Genomic DNA, 19,675 nt, shown 5'->3' with positions numbered 1-19,675 from the left:
CTCACCTGCCCCACGCAGTGCCTCTCCCTCTCCATCCAGCAGCAGTTCACCCTCTCACCTCCATCCCAGGTCCAGCAGCACCTTCATCCCTCCATCTCCACTTCTCCGATTCCCCCCCCCCCCCAAGTCCCAGTAGCTGTTCACCCTCACCTCCACAGCACCTTTCCCACGCCTGCTCCCAGGTTCTGCAGCACCTCTCCTGTTCCCAATCTAGCAACACATTTTCCTCCTCCATCCCTAGTCTTGTAGTATCTCACCGTCTCCTTCACTCCAAGTCCAGCAGCACCCTTCTCACCCCCCCCCCCCCCCCAGGACCTCTTCCTTTCTGTACCCCTTCCTGCAGTTCATCCTAATTTGCTTGAATCACTTTTGATAGCGGCAGCACAGTGATTCATACAAGCAGCCTTGGGGCCTTCACTAGGCTGTGCACCACCTCTGAGGAAACAGGAAGTTGCATTGAGGCAGGGTGTGGCATAGTGAAATGCTTGGACTACCAGTAGCAATTCAGGTGAAGTAGGAACACAGGAACAAGAAAGGAGAGGTGGTGTTGGACCAGAACAAGAAAGCCCCCCCCCCCCCCCGGGGTACGTATACCATGTGTTGGGAACCTCTGCATAAGGTTCTAGTAGTAGTTAATAGTGGTGGCAGAATGCCTCATTGAGGACTATACACTCCGAACAGAGTTAGGTTGCTAAAGCACACTACTTCATGCAACTGGGCAATGAGAGACCACTACCCAGAAATGGACCAAAACCACATAACACTATGATGCCATCTGGCTAGAGCATCATAATCATTCTGCCCATGTGTTATCACATCACCATCTCCTTCAGCTCTCCGGCCTTACCTCTATGGTATATACACCCTTCAGCATCAGCACCAGACTCTGGGCAGATGCTTCCTTGTAAGTCTGCAATATTGCTCTTGAGTGTTTCGTGTGGCAACTATGTTTGAAATTGCAATAGGAATGAATGTTCTATATACAATGAAACTACAATGAGAGATTACTTATTTTAAAAAAGCAAACATTTAGGCAGGGTGGGGGGGAAGACAGCTAAGAGTTTAGGCAGCCATCTTGGATTTGGCTCATTAGCTAGCATTCCCCAACAATTTTCTCAACAAGTATTATAAGAATGTTTTACATATGGAAAAGACATAATTGCATAGGGGTATACACCGTAAAAATCAGTCATACCAAAAATCTGCATCTACTTATATTTGTTTTCTTTGCATAAGCTTTCCCAGGGTTGGGAAAAAACTTTATAAAGTAGCAACAATATTCCCAATTCAGTGAAGTCTGTAAAGGGATAAATGTCCAGAGTGTGAAATATGCCTGAATGAATCCAAAACTTTTTTTTTTGCAACACGTGAATATGCACATTAAAGGCACTAGACAGGAGATATTGGAAGTGTTTTCACAAGCAAGGCCTTGAGGTATGAAAACATCTCAACAGTGGGAAAGAACAAAGAAATATCATACTGATATGGACATATACTGATGTTCATAATCACAATATGCTTAAAATGGTGATTTTCTCAATAAAAGATCACAAGAGCAACATTAGTTACAACAGAGTTTGTTTTACTGTTTCTATGTTGATCATCCCAAAAGAAATTTAAACTTTTTTTTTAAATTAAAATGCAAGATATTACCTTTGCCTTTATCAGAATAGAAAAACTCACATTTTTGGAAGACAGTAAAACAAACAACCCCCCCCCCCCCCCCCAAAAAAAAAAAAAATCAAAAACCAACAACACTGTTTTAATACATAACTGCTATGTGGTTTCTAACACATAATAAGTGGCCCTTATGTTAGAAGCTCAATGCACGGTTTAGTTTCCTGAAAACCAGCATTTAAACATCCATGTTACATTTTATATAGCTGGGATATAGATGTCTAAAACTACAGTATGTCCTTATGGCAAGTTGTGTGTGTGACAAAACAGTGAGTTTTAAGCCTGTAAACTGTATCAATGAACAGTCTTAGCCCTGTGAACAGTTATATTTGATAACCTGTGAGCAGCTATATGTTCTGATCTCCTCAGGTAGTTTAGATAGTATATAAATGTTTAGCTAGTGTTATAATTGATCCATAGTCAGTTACCTGTTATTGTTTTGCTGATTGCACCTTTTCTGTTCACTGTTCTAATTTTTCATGACAAACATTTTTAGTTTATTGCTTCTGATTGTCTGGACTAAGAATCCTGGTGGTTTGTATGATGGGTCTGTGGGTGCTTTCTAGGAACTGTGGGACCACTGGGAGTGTAGCCCCAGTAACCTATAAATCACTAGGGAATACCTTGAGAGCAGCAGACTCGCTCAGAGGCGGTTGGGACCCAGTAGAAGGGAGGAGGGCGCTAGTGTAGAGCACATGCCTAGGTGCAGGCAGATCTGAGCTGGGGATAGACCCTCTAAAGTGGCTGCAGGGTAGCCCAGGCAGGTGGCTAGTCATTTCATGACAGAGTGTTTTGGACGGGACTAGGGAGGGACCAAAATATGGACATTCCAACTCCAATTTCAGAAAAGAAAGCAATGTCTATGTCCATAAAGATGGACATTGGTATTTAGGCTTGGTACCTGGCATATCCAGGTTACAGAAAGGTGCTCAGATTGAGCACTGGAAGGATTTAAAGGAAGTCACAGAAGGTATTTTTCTGTCCCTGGAGGGCTCACAATTAAAAAAAAAAAATCATAAAGAGCCACACTGGAATTTGAACCAGGCCCGGCTCTCAGCCCATTACTCTGACCAATAGGCCATTCCTCCACATGGATGCTTATGTGGCTATTTTATAACAGATGTTACCTATGTTGCCACAATGACATCCATGTCCCTTGTTTTGCACCCTTCATAATCTGGACATTTCAGTTTGCAAAATGGTCCATGCTGGATATAACCAGCACACAGATGTCCACTTCTCATGTATTTTAGAAGAGATTCTGCCAGCATACAGCTTGTTCTAAAATACATGAGAAATGGGCATCCTAAAATGTTGTATAGAACTACTTCTTACATGAGCACATAGTTTTGTTTTTTGTTACATTTGTACCCCGCGCTTTCCCACCCATAGCAGGTTCAATGCAGCTTACATATTAAATACAGGTACTTATTTGTACCTGGGGCAATGGAGGGTTAAGTGACTTGCCCAGAGTCACAAGGAGCTGCCTGTGCCTGCAGTGGGAATCAAACCCAGTTCCCCAGGACCAAAGTCCACCACACTAACCACTAGGCCACTCCTCCACTCCTTAGTTAGCTTCATTCTTTGATACCATTCAGAAGAATTAAGTAAAAATAAAACTACTGTAATTAATTGTAACCTTTTACTTGTATAGGAATGGGAGCTGCACAACCAGCTTGCACGTAAAAGGAAAGTACAAAATGTTGCTTACCGATAATGGGGGTTCTTTGTACATAGCAGGATAGAAGAAAACATGAGTGGGGTGATGTCATCTGGCAGGATCAGCAAGGTCTTGCTTTTCTCTGAGTGAGTCAAGGTTTTTCTGAGCACGTGCAGGAATTCCCCTGTCTACTACCTCATGAGTTTTCTTAGTTTATTTGTGTTCACTTGTCATCCTGGATGCTATTTAGCTGGACTATGTTTTTGGTTGTAAGAAGAGAACTGTCATTTCTTTTTTGTATTGTTTCAGTATTTATGACTTCCCATGGCCTTGAAGTTTGGAGCCTTGTGACATAGGTTCTAATTTGGTCAACATATGTCACTCTTGATGATCACAACTCCCTCTATTTCACTCCAGCTCCCTCCCCCAAGATGACCCTGGGGCTTTTGCCAGGCCAGTACAAAAGACTGCCAATGAATTACCAAATCAGGTCAACAACCCTATATGAACAGTAGTAAGATGATGGTACACTTTAAAATTATGGTGCATATTCTACATACAAAGCCATTAGTTAAATAAAACTAATTCTTTTCTAATTTCTTTTTAATTTCTAGCTACAGTACAATAAGAGTGCTAACAAAGAAAAAGTCAAATTCTTAAATATCTAGAGACTACTACAATTCCTTATTTCCACATAAAATGGAACATCTTACTATTCACCTGTAGTGCCTGAAAAATATGCTTTATTTGGAGATTTTTTTTTAAATGTAAGGGTTAGAACACAAATAAGGCTAGTGACCAAGAAGGAAACTTAATACAAATTATAAAAAGCTGGTAGTGTAAATAGTGCAAATTGCCACTCAAAAAAAAAAAAAAAAAAAAAAAGGCAAATTAGAAGTCACCAGGTTTCAGTGCAAAACCTCAGTATGAGGCATTTCTTGTACAATATATAACCATCATTAGAGGCAACTCCACACAGTGGCAATGTGGAAACTTTATTTTACCTGGTAACTCCTGGTTAATGAAGACAACCATTAAGACTTTAGTTTTTTGCATGGTTGAAAAGAGCTCCTTAACAGAATGATTTTCTGTGCTTAGTTTGTGCAAAGTCACAAATAATGCAGACAGTAAGCATTCCCTCAAGAACAGATGGTTCTGTTGTGTATAAAACACACTTTTTAGCATGCTATACCAGAAATTTGTTGTCTAGAGTAAGGTTCAGTTTTGAAATGATGGAAAACTGATAACACAGTGAACATAATTGTCTACCTCTACTGCATTAAGCATAATTATATTCCACCACTGAGTATTTCATTAGCAGAATTATTTGCATAAACCTGATATGCAAAAAAATTGTTCTGGCTCTATGAAAAATGTTAAGGCTATTAAAAATTCTTGCAACATTGCACAACAACAACAAAAATACATGCTGTCTCTAACATTTAGGGAGGGTCATATGCTTATGGCCAGTATATACTAATCATTAGTAAATGACCCCTAACTGTGTAACAGAAGATGCTATATACTAGTTTTCAGAAAGCATACAAGACTTTCTTGCAATAGGCTGGGATAAAATGATATCCCATATCAGTTGTTTGCAAGGGTAGAACAGCTTTTTGCAATAGAAAACAGCTGTAACTGATACACAAAAAAATGGGCAGTCACATTTACTCATCAAATAAAAAAATCCACAACAATCCAAACAGGTTATTAAATCCACCTGCACATTTACTACTAAAGTGCGAACTACAAATGCGTTATAGGCACCACATAAAAAGTGAACGTCCTGTTTGGTTGGTTTCAACAATGGTGAAACCGTCTTAACTGTTCTTGAAACAGCAAACCTGAAATTTAATGCTGCGGATACTGATTTTAAAAGTTATTGTTCTCTGAATATTTTGTGCACACCAGCAAAATATGTAAAATGTTCACGTTTCACAGCACTGAAGATGAGAAAGTACCTTTTGTGAAATGTTAGCTCTACAAACCCAAGGAAGTTACAAGTGCTTAAGCTAGACAATTACATGAAACTTGCATTACTTGGTACAGTTCCCCTATAAGAATAAACTTTGAAACACAGATGTAGGAAAAAATTTCAAACTTTGTAAACTTTTATAGTTTTTCTAGGCAAACTCATGTGTTATGTATTGAAAATGTTAGTATAGTAAAATTAGTTTGGCAATACAGTAGCTTTAACTTTCAGGGTAGTAAACCTGCATTAACTTAAAAGTAATATTGGATCTTCTAACTCGTAGAAAGGGATTGAGCTAGCCTGGCTCTCTCCGGAGTCCGAATCATAAGGAGTGTCGGGCAGTTCAATGAAACTGCAGGCTAATTGTTCATCTTCAATGTCTGATCGGACATAGTAGGGAGTGTCAGAATATTCTTCATCTTCCATATTGTTGAAATCCTGAGGGATATACAGCATCTCTGGGTAGTTCCTGCTAACCAAGTCACTTGTAGTTTTCAGTGATGTTTTTCGAAATGCCATCAAATGCATATGGGAGAACTTGGAATATTTTAAACGTTTAAAACCAAGAGATTCAATAGCAATCTTCCAGCTTTTCATCATCATGGCATGGCGGTTCTGGTGGGAAGAATCTGGAGTAATGATAAGTAACAAACCATTCAGCACTAGAAGTTCATGGGCCTTCTTGCAACAAATCCAGCGTTGATAAGGAGAGGGAAAATAAGATAGGAGAAGGGAGAAAGCCACTACATGGAACAATTCTCCAGGAAGGGAGTCAATGGGATTTTTCAGTTGCTTCAGAAAAGCTTCAACAGCATCTTGTGCAAGCTGAAGAGGTTGCTGTAGCTGTAGATTCAGGAAATCACATTTGTACACACTCTGGAGAAAGGAAAAAAAAAAAAAGGTGTTCAAGCATGTTTGAATATCTAATTTTGATTACCTTAGGAATGAAAAGGTGAAATTACATACTTGTGATGTTTGTTCTCCAGTGACATGCAGCTCAGTGGATTAACACCGGTTGTGACTGTTACATACATTGTTTGAGATTAATCTAGATTTTTCCAAGACACAAAAACCTTTTCACATATGTAGTAGGGTGCCAATGGGACCAAACATTGTTATGCAGGAATTGAGTTAAAATTCTCAAAAAGAGAATGGGGTGGGGAAGGAAGAAAAGACTGTCACCAGAGAGCAAACATAGGTGAGAAATGTCACTCTCTTGTAAGAAAAAAAAAAGTTTTTTCTAAGAGAAGATTTCTCCCCTCTGGTTAAGTGCATGGACTTAGGACCTAAGTACACCATGCACATAACTGTACACATAACCAAAGTGACCCATTCTGAACGGTTTTGCTTCAATTTACACAACCAGTGTAGCCTGCCAGTTACTTATTAATAGGACAGTAGACAATTTTGCAAAAACATCAGTTTGACTAATTACATGTAAATGTAGTCAAGTCAACGTAGTGCCATTAATAGAATAGTGGCGGTGGCACACCAATAAAAAAACACCAGGTTAGCTGGGCAGTTGAATGACGTGACTGTGATATAAACTAAGTGCCATTCAAGTATGTGCTTGTAAACTAGACCAGCCAAGTGTGGGCATATAAGAGCATGCATTTACAGATGGTGTGCTTAACTAAAGTGATTGCTCATTAAAATCTATGGTAGACACAGACAAGAGATGAGACATCTTGAAGCCATTGCATATCCTTGTAAATGTTGGTCTGATATTGGGGTGGGGAGGGGATGACCAAGTATGTATATATATATATATATATATAATGTGTTTTTTACTCCGGAGCAGTTATGTGCTTTTCTAGATATGAAGATTATCATGTAGGGCTGATAAACTTGGTAGTAGGCATCTGGTGATCTTGCTAGGCCCTTCTTTGTTTTAAATTCATTGTTTAGGATCTCCCTATATTCTTATCCCCCCCCCCCCCCCCCTCTTTGCTTTAAATTGTGGACTAAAGAAGATTAGTTTCTTGAATTTGAAAAATTATGCTTCTCTATGTAACTGTTATCTGTGTTTCTGGATAAAGAGTAATCTTGTATTTAACAATTTGAAAAATAAACATTAAAAAAAAAATCTATGCTACAAAACTCTCGATCACCAGGCTTTTGCAACTGGCAAACAAATGTCTCTCTACCAAAAAAGTGTTCTTTTCAACATTTGCTGCCAAGAGGGTAAGAGACATCCAAGTGCCACAAGCCAAGCAACGCATCCCTCACACAGACTAGAACAGCCAATATTTCTATTGGTATCTTTCATTATTTTGTACCAACTGATGATGTGTATTTTACTGAAACGATCAATGCAGTGATGTGGTTACAAGTACAGGCTTGAAATTCATGAAATTGTTAGTTTATTCAATAAAGTGTCCCATATCGAAGTTAAACACAGTTTATCAATTTCATTTGGTTCATAGTATGATGTGGGATAAATGTTTTTACTGTATTGTGTATCATGATTTTAACTCGATTGTATATTTATCTGATTCATTTGTATATTTAATGTTATATGAACTAAACTGTATATTTATATTTTTAATTTTTATGTATATTTGTCCACTTATCATAGTTATACCCCTGACAATCTTTTTGAAAGATGGCCATGTTGGAGTTTTAAATCTGTGTGAACCAATAAAATTTATATTGACTTAATTTTCTACACTTGTTGCAGATTTTGTTCTGGATCCTTTGGTTTCTCTATACCTAATGAGGGTAATTTCCAAAAGCCATTTATTTGGGTAAATGGCCTATTTGGAAAGTCCCACTCTTCCTGTGGCTAAAAATACAGGCTCATGGTTCGTTTGAGTGTGTGTGGCTGTCAAGACTTGTGCTTTCCTTTGACTGCAGCTGCTCTTTGCTGACCTTCTCAAAGTTGCTTCCCTAGGCACCTGCCTAGACTTGCCTAGAATCATCCTGCAATAGTCAGTCTTTTCTTGGACAACAAAGATAAGAGCTTTTCCAAGTGACATGTATGGTTTACATATTACCTTTGAAGTAAGCTCTCCACAGGATGGGAAACTTAAATGTATCTGCATGTTCACTTGAACCAAATTTTATTTATTTGGATTTTGCTCACACCTTTTTAGTAGTAGCTCAAGGTGAGACATTCAGGTACACTGGGTATTGTCCATGGACAGCAGGAGAGAGTTTTACCATCTGAGCCCACTGACTCCTCTTTTGTGCTTGTCATCTGCACCCACCCCTTTGCTAAGCTGAAGGGTCCACCTGCTAATTTCCTCCCACTAGTGTCATGCACCTGAAGACTGTCAGGCCCACCCCCTTGGTGACATCATCAGAAGCATAAGTGTGTGGCACCAGAGGGGTCACACACTGGAGTGTCACATGCCTCATCGCATCGACGAAGGAGCAAAACAAGAGGGCACTCCTTTGTGCGCTCCTTCATGCGGACCTTAGGTGGAGTTTGGGCAGACATATGTTGGTTTAAATTTCATATCATCCTGGAAAGGTTTTACTTAGGTATTGTGTTCATTTTTTCATCATGGGTTATCATATTCTTGTGGTATTGGGTAGAGGGAAGTATGGGGATTTATCTGCGATATCTAACCCAGATGTCCGATTCAGATTCCTACAGTTAGTCTTAAATCTCTTATGGAGGTTTTTAATGTTTAGTTAACGCAAGATCAGTAAGAAATAAAATTCCTTTGCTGTTTGATTTTATCAATGAGAAAAGATAATGTATATAAAAGAACTTTGGTTACTAAAAGAGGATTTAGTATTAGTTAGTTATGTTCATCATAATATATAGCCTATTTATAATCTAGTGCCATCTAGAAAGGCAGTGGAAAGATTGTGGTAGCTAAAGATAGCACATTGTTTTTAAGGAAATGAAACCTATGTTGGAAGGGAACGTGCCCGATGATGGTGTGAAGTTTCAGCCAGTTTGTGAAAGGGAAAATTAGGTTCTTACCATGATAATTTTCTTTCCTTTAGTCATAGCAGATGAAGCCATGACGTATGGGTTGCGTCCATCAACCAGCAGGGGGAGATAGAGCACTCAACTTTTCTCAGTGCCTCATGGCCAGCTAGCTCCACTGCCTCTTCAGTATTTGAAGCTTCCAAAGCAGTATGGCAAACCGCAATGGGAATAACATGAACTTTCCTCACAGCAAACGATGGCCCCTTAACAAGGGCATGAACTCAAAAAAGGAGGGAATGAACTCATCCTCCTGGAGGGAATAAACTCATCCTCCACTTTGTATAAACAGAGGGAATACTTGCATCCTCCTGGAGGGAATAAACTCATCCTCCCAAAACATTAACTGGAGGGAATGAACTCGTACTCCTATAACTGTAACAAGAAGCCTGAAGACTGTTTTCCGACTCCCCAAGGAAGGAATATAACTTCAGGAAACAAGAACAGCACCTAAAATCAGAATCAGTGAAATACAGACAATCATACAGGGAGGGCTCATGGCTTCATCTGCTATGACTAAAGGAAAGAAAATTATCATGGTAAGAACCTAATTTTCCCTTCCTTGTCATCAAGCAGATGAAAAATATACAAAGCAGATCGTTGATGGATAAAAATGATTTTAATAATAAATTAGAATATGCATACGATGGCCCGACACAGGCCGTGTTTCGCCCTACTGGGCTGCTTCAGGGGCTCTTCAATGTTTCTCCACTACCAAAGGAGGAGTAAAATGATAAAAAAATGATAAAAGCAACTGTGATATAATATACAGTTGATATTTTGAAAAAACGGCTCTATCAGGGATGTTGAAACCAATGATCAATAGCATACAATCAATCAGACAGTCACTTATCTCCCAGAATGCCATTTGGTAGTGGAGAAACATTGAAGAGCCCCTGAAGCAGCCCAGTAGGGCGAAACACGGCCTGTGTCGGGCTATCGTATGCATATTCTAATTTATTATTAAAATCATTTTTATCCATCAACGATCTGCTTTGTATATTTTCCATCTTGGAGCTTGCAGATCATCTGCCCCTTTGTTTCCTTGGACCCCCCCATCAAGCAGATGAAGCCATTACGTATGGCATGTAACAAAGCAATCCCTAAATAGGGTGGGAACAAGCCACACCACGCGCTAGCACCTGTGCTCCAAAACGTGCATTCCTCCTGGCAGCCACATCCAGCCTGTAATGTCGGGCGAACGAGCTTAGAAGCCCATGTTGCAGCACTGCAAATCTCATGAAGAGATAGTGCTCCAGTTTCCGCCCAGAAAGAGGAAATCGCTCTTGTGGAATGTGCCTTAAAGGCTTCAGGCAGAGCCCGGCCAGACAGCAGATATGCTGAAAAGATAGCTTCTTTGAGCCAACGGGCAATAGTGGCTTTAGACGCTGAAGGCCCTCTGCGAGGACCTGCAAACAGCACAAAAAGATGATCAGAGGTCCTGAAAGAATTTGTAATTCGCAGATACTGCAACAGAGTCCCTGCGCACATCCAAAAGGTGCAACTGCCCAAATGAACCTGGAAACTCCTCCTCAACGAAGGAGGGAAGAAAAACAGGCTGGTTTAGGTGAAACGCTGAAACCACCTTAGGCATGAAGGAAGGCACGGTCCAAACCGTGACCCCTGACTCTGAAAATTGCAGAAAGGGTCTCTACAGGACAGCGCCTGGAGCTCTGACACCCGTCTCGCCGAGGTAATGACCACTAAAAAGACGGCCTTCAGTGTCAAACCTTTCTCTGAAGCACGCCGAAGCGGTTCAAAGGGAGCCCCCTGAAGGGCCTTCAATACTAACCCCAGGTTCCAAGCTGGACAAGGTGCCCGCACGGGAGGACGGAGCCGAAGCACCCCTCTAAGAAACCGTGCCACATCTGGATGAGCAGCTAAGGACACGCCTTCAACCTTGCCACGCAGGGAGGCCAATGCTGCCACTTGCTCCCGCAGGGAATTATAGGCCAAGTCTTTGTGTACACCATCCTGCAAAAAGTCCAGAATCGGCGAGACAGGAGCCCACAATGGAGAAAGTGCTCTTGAAACACACCAGACTTCAAACTGGCGCCAAATCCTGGCATAAGCCACAGAAGTGGAGCGCTTACGGGCCTGCAGGAGAGTGGAAATTACCTTATTTGAGTTGCCTTTATCTCTCAATTGCGCCCTCTCAATCGCCATGCCATAAGACCAAAGCGGCAGGCATCCTCCATGGCCACCGGACCCTGTGACAACAGGTGCGGAACCAGAGGTAACGGAAAGGGAGCCTCCAACAGCATCTGTCGAAGGTCCACATACCAAGGCCTCCTGGGCCAATGAGCACCACTTCTCCTGGATGCAGCCGAATCTGCAGGAGCACTCGCCTTATCAAGGGCCACGGAGGGAAGACATACAGCAAGCCCAGGGGCCAGGGTTGAGCCAAGGAATCCAACCCGGCAGCGCGAGGATCCCTCCGTCTGCTGAAGAAGCACGGGACTTTGGCATTGGAACTGGTCGCCATAAGATCCATCACTGGCTTGCCCCATTTGGCACATATCTGCAGGAATACATCGTCTGCTAGTTCCCACTACGCTGGATCGATCTGATGCCTGCTTAGATAGTCGGCTTGCACGTTGCTCTGACCTGCAATGTGAGCTGCTGACAGGGCCTGTAGATGCAGCTCGGCCCAGTGGCAAATTTGTTCGGCCTGCGCGGCTAGAGCTCTGCACTGAGTGCTGCCTTGTCGAGTTATGTAGGCCACTGCTGTCGTGTTGTCTGACATCACTCGGACAGCCACTCCTTCCAGGGTCACTTGAAAGGCCAGAAGAGCCAGAAACACCGCTTTCAACTCCAGGCGGTTGATAGACCACTCTGACTCATCGGGCGTCCACAGACCCTGGGCATGCTTCCCCTGGCAATGTGCGCCCCAGCCCTTCAGGCTGGCATCTGTCACCACTAGGCACCAATCGGGGAGCGCCAGCGGCATTCCCCGCCGCAACATGCTGTCCGAAGGCCACCACTCCATACTGAGGCGGGCCACAGGGAGCCAAGAAAGTCTGCACTGATAATCCTGAGATACTGGAGACCATCGTTGAAGTAGAGAATACTGTAGAGGTCTCAGGTGCACTCTCGCCCATGGCACCACTTCCAAGGTGGCCGTCATCGATCCCAACAGCTGGACAATGTCCCAAGCTCGCGGGCGGGGCATCCTCAGGAGCAGACGGACCTGATTCTGAAGCTTGCACCGCCTTTGTTCGGGAAGAAACACATAGCCCGAGGCTGTGTCGAACCTGCCCCCAAATATTCTAGAGATTGCGAGGGGGTCAGGTAACTTTTGGCCATATTGACGACCCAGCCCAGAAATTGAAGGACTGAAACCACTCTGGCTGTAGCTAGATGACTCTCTTTTTCCGAGTCTGCTCTGATGAGCCAGTTGTCTAGGTACAGGTGAACCCGGATACCCTCTCGCCTGAGAAAGGCAGCTACTACCACCATTACCTTGGAGAAGGTTCGGGGAGCTGTGGCGAGGCCAAAAGGCAAGGCCCAAAACTGGAAATGTTTTCCCAACACCGCAAACCGCAGAAACTTCTGGTGCGGGGGCCAAATTGGAATGTGCAAGTAAGCTTCTTTCGGGTCCGGAGACGTGAGAAACTGTCCTGGGTGTACCGCCGCAATGACGGAGCGCAGCGTTTCCATGTGAAAATGCCGCACTCTTAAGGACTTGTTTAGGTCTTTAAGTCCAGGATTGGGCAAAAAGACCCGCCTTTTCGTGGCACCACAAAGTAAATGGAGTAGCGGCCTAGACCTTGTTCGGCGGGAGGCACTGGGGTCACAGCCCCTATCTGGCACAGACTGTGCAGAATCTCCTCTACTGCCGCCCGTTTGGCGGCAGAACCGCATCGGGACTCCACAAACACGTCTCTCACCGGGGCATCGAATTCTATTCGGTATCCGTCTCTGATCAGGCCCAAGACCCACTGATCTGCGGAGATTTTGGCCCACTCCTCGAAAAAGAGGGAAAGTCTTCCTCCGATGACAGGAAACGAGGAGAGGGCCGGCGCACCATCATTGAGAGGGTCGCCCCTGAACTCCAGGCCTTGAATCGGCAGCTGCGGAACGTTTGTCCGAGCGAAAGGAGTTTCTCTGCTGAAAGCGGGCACGCGAAGTGAACCCAGCAGCACGTCCCGGCCGGTACCTTCTAGCTTCACGGAAGCGAGGTCTGTAAGAGGAGCGGACCGCCTGACCCTATCTTTGGGCAAGCGCTGAGGTTTGGAATCCCCCAGGCCTTTAACAATGTTTTCCAGCTCCTCACCAAACAGGAGAAGGCCTTGAAAGGGCAACTTCACCAACCTTTGCTTTGAGGCCATGTCCGCCGCCCAATGTCGTAGCCAGAGTACGGTGAGCCGCCACTGCTACAGCCATTTGCTTAGCTGAAGCTCTGACCATATCATAAAGGGCGTCAGCCAAAAAGGACAAGGCCGACTCCATCTGCGGAGCCACTTCAGATAAGGTCTCCGCTCCATCACCGGGCTGATCCACTGCCTGCTGTAACCAAGCCAGGCAGGCTCTAGCAGCATAACAACTGCATGCAGACGCCCAAACAGTGAGACCTGCCAAATCAAAGGACCGCTTCAGAGCTGAATCAACAGGGAGGGTAGTTCTCTTTGTCACAGCCGTGACCAGGGCATCCACTTTAGGCATTGCAAAGCGAGCCAAATATTCCTCACTCAGAGGGTATAATTGCCCCATAGCCCTGGCAACCTTCAAAGGTCCCTCGGGGTCAGCCCATTGAGCCGAAATAAGCTCTTGGATGGAGTCATGCAAAGGAAAGGCTCGAGCAGGCTTTCTGGTACTAGCCATCCTTGGATTAACAGAGGAGGCTGTGCCACTCCCAGGATCTTCAATCGAGAGGGCCTGTAAGGCATCTGAAATAAGCGCTGGCAGCTCCTCGCGGAGGAAAATCCTCACCACAAACGGATCATCAAGCTCCTGTGGCAATTCTGCACCCGACTCTGGCTCCTCAGCCCAAGAAGTTCTGCCAGATCCCTCAGAATCCTCATAGCCCGACCACGGGGGGGGGGGGGGGGGGGGGGGGGGGGGGGGGGGGGGGGGGGGGGGGGGGGGGGGGGGGGGGGGAGGAAGGGGGGGCGCCACACTCAGATGGGGAATTAGCCCTTCTGCGTTTATCAGGAGGATAAGAAACAGGCAAAGCCAACTCCAAAGGCCAGGATCCGGGGGGGGGGGGGGGGGGCAGGCAGAGGGTCCGAAGATGCCTGTGGAAGAGCTCTTTTAAGCATGTATGTCCTATGCAGCATTAAAACAAAATCAGGGGAGAACAACCGCTCCCTGACTGCCCGGATCCATCCCAGGGCTATCAGCTCAGAGCGCGAAGATCGCCGCTCGCCATGCTTGGGCCCGGCTCTACCGTCCGTACAGCACGAATTACAGAGCCCCACTGCTGATTTGCGCTTGCCACATTTAGAACAGCGCATTAGTCTCCGCAGCCATCGCCGAAAACGGCGGTAAAATTCAAAAATGGCGGTTCGCGCCAAAAATGTCCCAATCGCGGGCCCACCCCGGAGGAGTCAGAAAACACTCTTACCTCACTGGACCGAGTAGCACAGCTCCGGTCCTGCAGAAGAATCTCAAGAAAAAAACCTTGTTTCCAAGATCGCTGCGCTAGCAGAGGCAAAAGAGGTAAATAAAAGCACTACGGAGGCTCAGATAAGTGGGAAAGGCAGGGAAAGGCGAACCAATGTGCCTGCATCCACTGAGTGGGAAAGGACAGGGAAAAGCAAGCTAATATGTCCACATCCACGGGGGCATGGGTAAGGCAGGGAAAGGGCTGACCTATGTGCCTTCAAAGTGAAGCTGCTATAGCCTCTAACACCATGGCTAACAACTGGCAAGCCACGAGCCACCCCCAGGCAATTTTGATGGAGCTCGAAGAAGCTGCAGCCACCCTGCTTGGGGAGATAGAGAATACTGAAGAGGCAGTGGAGCTAGCTGGCCATGAGGCACTGAGAAAAGTTGAGTGCTCTCTATCTCGCCCTGCTGGTTGATGGACACAACCCATACGTCATGGCTTCATCTGCTTGATGACATGGAATTGATCTTATTTGGATGTGAGATAGGGAAGAGCATTGACTCTATTCCTTATTTTTGAAACCTCACACTGAGGGCCCAACTAATTATACTAATTAATGTTCTTTTTAAATGTATATATTCTCTGTTATCACACTTTTTGATTTTTGAGAGTATTTTTTTGTATATTATTTTATTTTCTTGAGGGTTCTATATATTACTGGGTCCCATAAAAGGAGCAAGCTGCATCCTGGACTAAGCAGCAATTCAGTGGGAGGCCGGCAGCATAAGTGTCCTGCTAGACCTGATGAGAAAGTGGTGTCTTGTCATTTAAAGTTAGAAGAGGCTTAAGGGGCTTGTGGTACTAGGGCTAGTGGTGTCACAGTTGGACTACTGCAATGCCCTATATCTCGGAATACCATCACCGAGACATAGGGCTTTGCAGATGGCCCAAAATGCATCAGCAAGACTGATAGCTGGGTGGGTAAGTTTGGTCATGTTTCACCATTTCTTAAGAACTTGCACTGGTTACCTGTTGTCCAGTATAAGTTCCTGACACTAATCCATCGCACTTTGTATGCGGTTGCTCCTGCCTACTTTCAGGAAGTTCTGAAGGTATACAATCCTACCAGATCTTTGAGATTGTCTAAAACAATGCAATTGTCACTGGATCAATTATGCAATCACACTAAACAGAAACAAGGTCCTCATCGTTTACAGTGGCTGGTACACAACTATGGAAGGCACTCAAAGGTCACTTACATTTATGTAATAACTAGTAAAAGAGGCCCGTTTCAGAGCAAATGGAACGGGCGCTAGCAAGGTTTTCGTCGCCAACCACCCCCCCTCCCTCCCTGGCCAACCCCTTCATTGTTCTGCCATTGCTCCGCCCCCACCATCATGAAGTTTGACGCGAGGGCGGGGGCCTGGAGCGATTCTGCCCCGCCTCCCTCCCTGCCAACCCCTTCGTTGTTCTGCCATTGCTCCGCCCTCGAGGGCGGGGCCCGGAGGGATTTTGGTGGCTTCACCACCACGAACCTTCGAACCTTTTTGAAGGAAGTCAGGGCTTGGCTTCACTGACGTCAGTGTCCTCAGAACGTTAAGGGTGAGTTTTATTATAGTAGATGTGTTTCCATTTCAAGAAGCTTAAACACAGCTTGCTGTGGCAGCATTCTATCAAGTAGTGATACTATACTGTTTATTTGATTTAATCTAATGGGTAATATTTGGATTGTTTGTATTTTTTGTGTCTTGTTTTTATTATGTGTATAATTTTGGAAACCACCTAGGTTTTAAGGTGGTATATAAATTTTAAAATAATAAGTGATCCATTCATTTTGCTGTTTTCGCATACTGGCCTGCAAATGTGTCAACTAATATTTAGGCCATATGGCATGTCCAACAGACCTGATGTGTAACTTAGCCCCTCCATGTCTGGCAGGGAAGAACATCTCATTACTGGTGGTGGGATGCAAGTCAGGAATCCTGACTTACACAGTTAATGAATTATTTGAGGTGCACAAGTTCCAGAATATGTAGTGGAATCTATGGATATTCATTATCCTATATAATAATTCTCACCACCAACGTTCTAAAGTAGCTGCCTGTGTCCGTGGCTCCGTAGCCAGGCTGACGTCACTCACAGCTGATTCCCAGGCAGGGGGAGGAGTAGGGAAACATGTGGAGCAACTTGCTCAGCGTGTTTCCCTACTCCTCCCCCTGCCTGGGAATCAGCTGTGAGTGCGCCGCTCAAACACCCCCTCGGCGCATCACCCAAGCCCCCACCCCTGGCACATCAAACACCCCTCCCCCCCCCCGAAGTACATCAACCCCCTCGCCACACGCAGCTGCCACTGGTTAATGCTGTCCGGCCGCTGCTGCTTCTCCTGTTGAGCAGCGGCGGCTGTAACAAAAAGAAAAAAAGGCCATAAATGTTTTTAAAAATCAAGCGCAGCACCACAGACAGCCATCAGGCATTGGCTGTCGGCTCTGCAGCCGCTCCTCCTCTCACCTCTCACCCTGGAGTAAGACCCCGGAGGAGCGCAGCGATGTGAGAGGCGAGAGGGAGGAGTGGCTGCAAAGCCGGCAGCCAATGCCTGATGGCTGTCTGCGGTGCCGCGCTTGACGCTTAAAAACATTTATGGCTTTTTTGTCTTTTTGTAGCGGCCGCTGCTGCTCAACAGGAGAAGCAGCAGTGGCTGGACAGTGTTACCACTGGCAGCTGCGGGTGGCGAGGGGGTTTGGTTGCGGGGGGGGGGGAGGGGAGGGTCGCTGGGCATGGGTGACTGGAGGGGAGGTGATCCTGAGACCAGAGAGGTGGGGGTGGGGGCACACACTGTCTCTCACATACACACTCTGACACACTATCACACTCTATCTCTCTGTCGTACACACGCACAGTCTCACGCACACAGACACTCTCTCACACAAACACAAACACACACACTCTGTCTCGCTCTCATTCTCTCTCTGACATACACACTGAGGAAAACCTTGCTAGCGCCCATTTCATTTCTGTCAGAAACAGGCCTTTTTTAATAGTATTTAAATAAAGCATGCATAAAGTTCTGTCAGGCTTAGAAATGGCAGGTCAACAATATATATAACAGAAATGGATAGGACTGGAACAACAACAGAGGATAAATGAAACAATCCAATTATCTGGGCTGAAATATGTTAGTATTGAAGGATTAGCGTAGAGGGATCCATGGTATGGTCTGCTGAGATTTATTTTAGCAAATAAAAGCATAGCTGAAGAGAAACTCTCAGGAAGTAACAAACAGCAGCGAAAAAACACAGTTTAGCTTTAACTAAATGAAAGAATCTCAAATACCCTCTACAGCAGGCACAATGTCAATGCCAACAGTCAGGAATTCTTCGAATTTTAGAAAAGGATTAAAGCAGCTCCCAACATCTAGCAATCTGATCCTTCCTGAGAGATGAAACAACCTAAAAAAAAAAAAAGAAAAGAAAATAAACAACCAGTTTAACCAACTACTACTGACATATTTACATGTTTGAAAGACATATTAAAAAGGAGGCGTTCCCTAGAAATTGTTTTAGAAACCAGACAGATTATGAAAGAAAATACTGCACAAGATTATTCAACTAATCTGTGGAGTCTACAGGGAATTCATCTGTTTCACCATTTCCTTCCAGGCAGCAGCATAGCCAGAAACCAATTTTTGGGGTGGGCACAATGCACTTTTCTCTTTGCCCCTCTTTACTATCAAACTAAAAAATGTAGTGCCTTGGCTGGTAATTATCCCCAAGCCCCAAGCAGCAGAAGACATCCTCAGCCTGCCAAACCCCTGGGCTGTCAGAATACCATGGTAGTCAGCAGCAGCGCTTCCAGTCACTAATGCTGACACCCTGCACATGATCAGTCCCTTGTGAGTGAGCTGAGCATGTTCAAGAACTAAGGCAGTGTAGGGTCCTAGCATCAGCGGCTAAAAGCACTGCCACCAACTATTGTGGTGGTCTAACAGCACGGTGTTGGCAGGCTGGGGATGTCTTCAGCTGGCAAGGCTTAGGTATCCCTGCCAGTTACATCAATGCTTAGCTGCTGCTCAGTAAGCATAAGCCGAAAGTGGACAAGACCAGGTCCTCCTATGTACACCACTGCTTTGAGCTTAATCTCACACAATTCTGGAAACATCTACTGTGGAACAATAAAGAACTAGTTGGGCCATTCTTGTGGCCCTTTTTTTTTTTTATACTGACTGCTGTCAAATATAAGATATACAAGTTTGTTTTTTTATTTCAAATTTAAAATAACTTCAATACTGCCTAATATTCCAAATGATAGTACTGCAGCAGATTTAACATACTGAGAACTAATACACATCCAGAAATTTAAAAATAGGTTTCAAAATTCACAGAATGAGAGAATGTATAATTTATGTTAAACAGACAAGGCAACAACAGAAATATTATCAGGCTCCACTCCCTGTACAGGGGGCGTGCCTGATAGCTGCATTTCTATGAAGGAAAGTAGAAGCCACTTTCCTTTAAAAAAAAAATACTACATAATCAGGTATATTTGCGTGTATGCACTATCGACTTTACTACTAATTATCATTTCTATAGCGCTACTAGACGTATGCAGCACTAGTAAGTGATGTTTCAGAGATCCCTCTGGGTTGCTAAGGAGACCATGTAGTAGTAGTAGTAGCAGCAGCAGCACACAGCAACAAGACAGTTCCAAAGAAGCAATGATGCATATCACGGAAACAAAGAAAATGAAAGCAGGTAGAGACCATATGGCCTAACCAATCTGTCCAGCCCAAGCAGGTTAGATAAAACAGGAGCCAGGGTGAGCCTATGTAGCCCATTATATGGGCTGAAGTCAGTAGGCAGAAATTGCCGACACACT

At 44.5% G+C, this 19,675-nt stretch overlaps 1 protein-coding gene across 1 annotated transcript in view; it reads right to left on the bottom strand.

Moving 5' to 3' along the window:
• Positions 1-3,933: 3,933 nt before the first annotated feature.
• Positions 3,934-19,675, bottom strand: part of BMT2 (base methyltransferase of 25S rRNA 2 homolog) — a 133,973-nt gene continuing 118,231 nt past the window's right edge. Inside the window, exons 4-5 of the mRNA XM_030217122.1 lie at positions 18,135-18,249; positions 3,934-6,185 (exon numbers count right to left, since the gene is read on the bottom strand). Coding sequence (XP_030072982.1) covers positions 5,556-6,185; positions 18,135-18,249 — 745 coding nt within the window. The 3' untranslated portion in view covers positions 3,934-5,555. The remainder of the gene's footprint in view (positions 6,186-18,134; positions 18,250-19,675) is intronic.

This window comes from Microcaecilia unicolor, chromosome 10 (genome assembly GCF_901765095.1).
Source record: "Microcaecilia unicolor chromosome 10, aMicUni1.1, whole genome shotgun sequence".
NCBI classification, from domain to species: domain Eukaryota; kingdom Metazoa; phylum Chordata; class Amphibia; order Gymnophiona; family Siphonopidae; genus Microcaecilia; species Microcaecilia unicolor.
Note: the sequence above shows the minus strand (reverse complement) of the source record. Positions and strands in the feature narration are given on the sequence as shown.